The following is a 7,992-nucleotide window of genomic DNA, read 5'->3' as shown; positions in this document are numbered from 1 at the left end:
CTAGGTATATCAATTATTTTTCACTACTCTTGCTCAAAAACACTGTCATATTACCACTCCACAGCGGGGCTAAACAAGCATTTTAGCCTCTAGGGGCTTAAGTAATTTTGTTTTTTTAATTCTAGTCTGTTACGAGTACTAGCCAAGTACTAGCCTACTATAAAAAGAAGGAGGTTTTATTCGAAAATAGAATCATCGTAAATAAAAAACTTTAAATTGGAATGAAATGCAGCGTTCTTTTCTGTGGAATGCGTTTTTTATTGAGTTGCGAATAGAGCGAGATTTGAAGACATGGGACATCCTTTACGGTGTAATTAATACCTTTTCCTTTTTCTCATGTGAAAAAAATAAAATTAAAAAGCGAGAATTTAAAAAACAATTGGCGTGAATAAAATACACACTTGATTTTTTTCAGAAAATAATTGTAAATTTGTGACTGTAACTTACAAATTTTTCAACATTAATTATTGTTAGTGTTGTCTTCATCTAGTGAGAATTTTAGTCCTAATTTGGAGATGGATGAAATTTTCAATCTGTTACCATCAAAGTCCAGACGCATTTACTTAAATACTTACCTACGAAAAATTTAATAAGTGAAGAAAACAACAATGAATGGATTCACTTACGAAAGGAGTTTTTTAAACTGTTATCTCCCACGCTTACCTCACATACTCATATGTGTTACCGGGTAAAAGCATCTCCCTTAATATCCAAAATTGTAGACTTTGTACATTTAATTTTCAATTAAAATAAATCATTGAATATTGAACTAAACTATTTTATTTTCTCGCAATCGTAGTGAAAAGCAGAGTGTAACACGTGGGGCTAAATCCATTATAAACTCGGTTTCTATTTAGGCGGCCCTCGCCTACGTCTCGGGCCCTAAATATACCTCGTATATAATGGGTCTTTTTAGCCCCTTGTATAACAATCTACTATTAAGCTTTACTTTTTTGTAGTACCTAGGTAGGTTTGTCGACTTCTCTGGCGCAATTTATAAGATCTTATACATAGATTTGTGGTATGCGACACCAAGATTCGATTTCAAGCTCGGCTCAAGGTTATTTGATGATAAAAAAAAAATTGAGTAAAATGTTCATCATTACCAACCCATATTCGGCTTACTGCCGAGCTCGAGTCTCCTCTCAGAATGAGAGGGGTTAGCCACCACGCTGGCTCAATGTGGATTGGCAGACTTCAGACACGCAGAGAATTAAGAAAATTCTCTGGTATGCAGGTTTCCTCACGATGGTTTTCCTTCACCGTTTGAGACACGTGATATTTCATTTCCTAAAATTACACTACTGAAAAGTTGAAGGTGCATGCCCGGACCGGATTCGAACCCACACACTCCTGAATCGGAAGTAGAGGTCATATCCACTGGGCTATATCACGGCTCTCTAGTAAAATGTTACTTTTTTATAATATTAAAAAATGGTGGTTATAGCTTGGCAAGTTCGTTGATGACTCCTATGATATGCGGGCGACGGAGGAGGGAAATACTGCGCGGGTGTGAAGTCGTACGCGCGGGCCAGAGGGTAGAAATGTGCGGGTATGAAGTCGTGCGCGCCGGGTATCGTAACTCCCCTCACCCGGCCCGCGCGTACCATTGGGAGTGAGTGAGAGACCATTAGAATTTGACAAGCTTTAATCAACAATGAAAAAATACACGGCTTTTCGTGCTGATAGGCGCTCGAGAGAATAAAAAATGACTCCATTTAGCCGGAACAGGCGATAATTTTCATTTGAAACACCTAAAAAGTAACGAGAAAACGTCTTTCTACCACCAAACCGTAGCAACGAGAGGATATTTTTGGCTGACTTGTTAATGAACCTCCATAATTTAGGGGCGGCTCTAATTTCACGCCGCCCCTGGGTATTTTAGCACTCAAGGCTTTACGTCTGATAAAAATTTAATTTAGTCAAAAGTCTTTTTAGGTCTCAGCGTCTTGGCTATTAAAACTAAATTGATATTGATGTTCAATTTATTTGAAATTGTCGTTGGATATTGTATGGTATTTCTGAAATTACGAATATTGATAGATATTGTTCAATAAAGAAATAATTAACTTTCTAACTAAGGGCGATAATAATCGTAGGCTGGTATGATTGGTTGATGAATTACCCTTACCGCCTGACAACTTCTAAAAAAAATCTTGATAATTCTACTTTAATAATGAAATCATTGCTCATGTAACGCTCCACCCAGTTGTTGTTGAGGACTCTGCGCTCGAAATTGTAGACGACTATATATACCTAGGACACACAGTCCAGTTAGGAAGGCCCAATTTCGAGAAAGAGGTAAATCGCCGAATCCAGCTCGGCTGGGCCGCAGACGAACCAAAGTCACCGACATAGCTCAGCGAGTCGCGAAGCTGAAGTGGCAATGGGCAGGCCACATAGTTCGAAGAGCCGATGGACGTTGGGGTCCCAAGGTGTTGGAATGGCGACCCCGCACCGGAAAGCGCAGTGTTGGTCGACCCCCCACTAGGTGGACAGAGGACATCAAGCGGATTGCAGGAAACCGCTGGATGCTGGCGGCTCGAGATCGTTATGCTTGGAGGTCCATGCAAGAGGCCTATGTCCAGCAGTGGACGTCCAGCGGCTGAAAATGATGATGATGATGAATGAAATCATTACTAAAGAAGAATTTACGACATTTTTAATTCATCATTAATTTGTCCAAAACGAGGACAAGCTAAGATCTTTGACAAACCAATCTTAAGTCTTCAAAGTCTTTAATCTGTATACCTGAATAATACGATATTTTTTGAAGACTTATGAATGGTTTGGTTGTTCGTTTTCTTACATAATAAACATAATCGACGTGGCACTTGGCTAGCAAACGCTTCGAAAATTAAAAAAAATGAATGGAAATGACAGATCCGATCGACAACTTGATCACGTGTCCTGTCCTAGATCGTGAACTATCTGTTCGAGGTAAACTCGAAAACAATTGAACGGATTTTCATCAATGGTTAAGTAATAATATTTTTTTGAAATGACGAAAAAGTAAACCATCTGAGAGTTTTTATCGAAATCCCTTTTATAAAAATTCTTTTACCACTAGAAAACCACGTCATATGTTATATTTTATTCCCATATTCTTACGGGAATTACGCGAGTGAAACCGCGGGGATTTATGATAAGATCCACCATACTTGTACTATTAAATTCTGTGGCCATGGTAGAAATTCGGTTAAAAAACCATTATTACACAAGCACTTAGTGCCCCGATCTTGAAATTAATGGTGTCTGACGGAATAAAAAGGAAATAAAATGGGAAAATAAAGGGTGAAACACTACACTTTTACGCCCTACGTTTTGTGACTGACCCTATTACCGGTGAAGTGTTTGTAACTTTCTACGGATGTGTGACCTTTGATGTATATCTGTTTTTATATGAATAGATGAATGGACTGAGCTATGCTTGGAGTTTCTCTGTGACAACGAAGCAGGAATGAGCAGATTTTCATACTTCGTTATTCGTAATAACGAAGTATTAAAATTGTACGAATTAATAACTTATGATATGGAATAAATAAATTAATTAAAAAAATAAAAAAACCCGACTGTTTTCTAATTGCTTTCTACAATTCTGGACTGAGCTTGTTTTTTTTCTTTTCAGTTTTTTTTTATACTTTATGCAGTCAGGTTTTTTATTTGTTTAATTAATATATTTATTTCACACTTTTTAGTTACGATAGATGGTTAATTTCGGATTTATTTATTACGTTTATTACAAAGTACGATAATTTATACGCCCAACCGAGGTTAAGCAAATATTCAAAAAAATCTACGGAACACTCGGTGGGCGAATCCGACTCGCACTTAGCCGATTTTTATAATCAATATATTTAATTTAGCCTATTTTATTTACATCTTCATTTCACAAACCTGCTCGCACCTGTTGTATAGACAACTAATAAATACCTTTTTTCTACTTGTAGTTTTTTTTTAAACATGGCCATGATATTATACCATTTTAGAATCCTCACAAAAAGTTCTTGAATTTGATACCAATATTGCAATATTAGAAGAAAAAAAATTTTCATCTTGTTATTTTTTCACCTATCTATTAACACATTGAGACAAATCTAACGATATCCTAATTACGTAAATCCGTTCAGTGGTTTGGAGGATACGAGGTAATAAAGAATATTACATACATACATACAAGATACGCGCGAAAAACATTACCATTCTTGCAGTTGGGTAAAAAGGGCTTGAAAAGTAAACCATATTTTGGAAATATTTATGTTTATTATCTTAACATTAGCACAGTACAATCTTACACTAACTTGACTAATCTAATAAAATTGACAACTCAGGTATATTACCTTAAAATGAGTATTTCTTTGACAGACATAAAGTTTACTTTATCTAGACTAGGTATTCTAGCTTGGCACGTCAACACACACTGTACTTCTATAGTGTCTGCAATCATCGTGGAGATGCACTTCCATTCGTTTCAAAACTATACAAGTATAAAGCCGGATTTATATTTGTCTGACGTGTCGTGTCGTGACGCATTAGAACAGAATCGGTTTTCAAAACTATCCAAGTATAAAGCCGGATTTATATTTGTGATGGCTTCTGATGTGACGCATACAAAATGTATGATACCGATTCTGTTCTGATGCGTCACGACACGACACGTCAGACAAATATAAATCCGCCTTTACACATGTGTTGTGACATGTCGTGATGGCTTCTCATGTGTTGCATACAAAATGTATGATACCGATTCAGTTCTGATGCGTCACGACACGACACGTCAGACAAATATAAATCCGGCTTCACACATGTCGTGATGACTTCTGATGTGCCGCATACAAAATGTAAGTATGATACCGATTCTGTTCTGATGCGTCACGACACGACATACCAGACAAATAAAAATACGGCATAAGTCGTGGCCTGTAAGTGGAACTATACGCAGAAACTCATTTTTGGGTGTTGCATAACTATAGCAACGCATTCATGTCATTACAAACTTTGACATTTTATTTCTCTAAACTTAATTTAATTTTAACTGGAAGAAAATGAAACGACCACAACCATTTTTAAACAGTGTGCCTAGGAGAGTTTTCAATATTTTCATACTGTTACTATCGTGTTGACGTAAACGCAAATTTATATGGAATTGAAACAGTTGTGCAGTAGTGCCACTAGATGGCGCTGTTTCAATTCCTTAGAATTTCGCGTTTACGTTAACGCGATAGTAAGAGTATCAAACTGCCACTAGGCCCTCAGAACAAGAAGAATGTTGTATCATGTTCACAGTTGTATTTTGAAAATTCTACCTACAATGTGTCTGTGTTGACTTGCCAAGTTAAAATAATCTTATACAGTCTACAAGTAGGTATGACTAATTAAAAAAGTATAAATACTACTAATTAAAGGCGATTCAGAGAAATGGACTTTTAAAATATAATCTCGTAAATTAATAAAAAATGGCCGGCGATAATTAAAAATCGAATGAAAGAAGTGGGAGCTAATGAATTCGGTATTCCATTAAAAAGCGATGCCAGATGACTACTTAGGTGTACATTTTCAATTAAGACTTTTGTTAATTAGTTATGTTTTTCATGAAAGAATTTCAGGTTTTTAATTAAGCTCTTTAGACTATCTATAGGTACCTACTAACAAAAAGATGGGGAGCCTATGACAGCTAGATCTTCGTGATTTTATAGAAGCTGAAAGTCTGGTAGGCAACTATAGAGTTTGGATTGTTTTGGTTCAAGGTTAGCAGTGGCGTGCTCAAAGCTTTTAGGGTAAGCACTTATACAACAAAATATACAAAATGGAAAATTCCTTCTCCGAATGTGGTTCGCAATGTGTCTTCAAGGTAGGCAACGCATTTTTGGATCTATGAAGTGCACGTCAATGGTTGGGAAGTACCTACGATGCTTTAACTAATAATAATTAGGGGCCCGTCAAACTAGAAGAAGTGACTTTCAATTAATAGGTAAATTACCAAAAAATAATGAAACAAAAAACTTTTATTAAAAATAGGTGTATTTCTATCTGTTCGTGCTAATTATGAAAGCGTACGTAAAATAAATAAAATTGTATTTGCATTTTTGCCGTTTTTATGAACAAAACTCGTAAAGGGTTCGCATTTTTGATTAAACTTAAATGAAGAGAGAGAAAATAATTATAGATGATTCAGGTATTTTTTAATTAAACGTAGCTGTGTGGCTCGCCGTTTTCAATAACCTATTTAAATAAATCTGTCGAATAGTCAGCATCGTCGTAATTATTAACAAAGAACGTGTAATATTAAAAAAAAATTAAGAAAGTTTAGGTAAAAGACATGACAATGACTTGGAAACAGATCGGCGTAACTGCATACTAAAGGTAAAGCTACAAATGATCCTAATCTCGATACGTAAATTTTGAAGGTCCTGTAGATCGTAAGTATAAATTTTATATTACAAATAGTTGATAACTTGCTTGTTGCTAAACTAAATGATAGGTTACAAATAGGTTATTGATCACATCATAAGTGATATATATTATGTCCATTGGTTTTGGTAAAAGAATTTTTTTATGCCCATTCGAAACACTTATAAACTATGGACATTTAGGAAATGTCCCTAATTCCTCTGTCTTTGACGACCTTGACCTTCTTGATACTCGTTGTTGTTCGGCCTCTTTGATGGTTGTTGTCCCTGGAAAATAAACATCATTAGCAACAATACACTCATGATTCCTCTATCATCAACATCATCTGCTGCACTTTTCTGTTCTGTTTTTTTTTTAGAAACAGTAGTAATTCTAGGTCAAGGTTTCTCAAAGTGGTATACGTGAACCTAGGGGTTTGCCATTCGACGGTTCGCGACAAGATTTACGTAATGATGGCTTGATAACAGATACCAAGTCAGAATTAAGGTTAAAAATGACAAGAAACATAAAATACATTATAGATATTACAAAGACATTTCAAACGGTCAAATTTATTTTTTTCTTGGGTTTCATTAGTCAGTAAGGGGTTCCCTTTTGTAGGTTATTTAAATCTATAATTTAACAGTTCTGATCCGCCTGTGTTTTATGGCAACCATTGTGATTGGAAATACCTACAAAAGGCCTATCTAGCTGTGGACATTCATCAGCTGATAAGATGCTGACGAATGTTTAACATACCTGTCTCGGATCCTCCTCCTCCGGCGCTTGCGTGGTGGTGGTAGGCACATCGCAGTCCTCAGTGGGTGGTACCACACATCTCAGCGACCGTCTGTCGAACACCAGCATGGCGGGGCAGCGCTGCAGACGCGGGTACCCGCCCTGGCACTGCCAGTAGCGGTTGCAGGACTTGCCTAGCGGCACGTTGCCGTTGGGATCCTCGTTGCAAAGGGCTGTGAACAAACACTTACGTTACTTGACTCGTTGATGATATGCGGGTGAGGGGGGCAGGGAAGGGTGTGAAGTCGTACGCATGGGCGAGGGGGGAGGACTACGTGGGTGTGAAGTCGGACGCACGGGCGAGGGGGGGAGGACTACGTGGGTGTGAAGTCGTACGCATGGGCGAGGGGGGGAGGACTGCGTGTCTGTGAAGTCATACGCACGGGCGAGGGGGGCAGGACTACGTGGGTGTGAAGTCGTACGCACGGGCCAGCGGGAAGGACTGCGCAGAAATTAAGTAGTGCGCGTGGAGCATTGCTACCCCCCTCCCGGCCCGCGCGAACCAGCGGTAGTTTTACAAACCGATTTGCCAAGCTATAGCTTGTCTTAAAAATAAATAGAATTGCTATCTTCCTCGAAAAATCGATTAAGTCCAAGTACTCCTAAATCAGACAATCCACCAGAGATTCTATAATGTTCAATTGCGAAGAATTAATATCGATTGCCACTGGATAATCCTACTAATATTATAAACGCGAAAGTTTGTATGTTTGTTTGGAATTTGTTACTCTTTAACGCCGCTACTACAGAACCGAATCACCTGAAATTTGAAGTAGAGATAGATTAAAGTACGGATTAACACAT

At 37.6% G+C, this 7,992-nt stretch overlaps 1 protein-coding gene across 2 annotated transcripts in view; it reads right to left on the bottom strand.

Annotated features, from left to right (window-relative positions):
• Positions 1–4,243: 4,243 nt before the first annotated feature.
• Positions 4,244–7,992, bottom strand: part of LOC128199920 (protein obstructor-E-like) — a 56,595-nt gene continuing 52,846 nt past the window's right edge. For both annotated transcript variants that reach the window (XM_052891514.1, XM_052891515.1), the window contains exons 5-6: positions 7,150–7,361; positions 4,244–6,677 (exon numbers count right to left, since the gene is read on the bottom strand). In XM_052891514.1, the coding sequence (XP_052747474.1) occupies positions 6,603–6,677; positions 7,150–7,361 (287 nt within the window). In that variant the 3' untranslated portion in view covers positions 4,244–6,602. The remainder of the gene's footprint in view (positions 6,678–7,149; positions 7,362–7,992) is intronic.

The sequence above is a fragment of the Bicyclus anynana genome, chromosome 4 (assembly GCF_947172395.1).
Source record: "Bicyclus anynana chromosome 4, ilBicAnyn1.1, whole genome shotgun sequence".
Classification (NCBI taxonomy): domain Eukaryota; kingdom Metazoa; phylum Arthropoda; class Insecta; order Lepidoptera; family Nymphalidae; genus Bicyclus; species Bicyclus anynana.
This window is presented reverse-complemented; position numbering and strand designations above follow the sequence as displayed.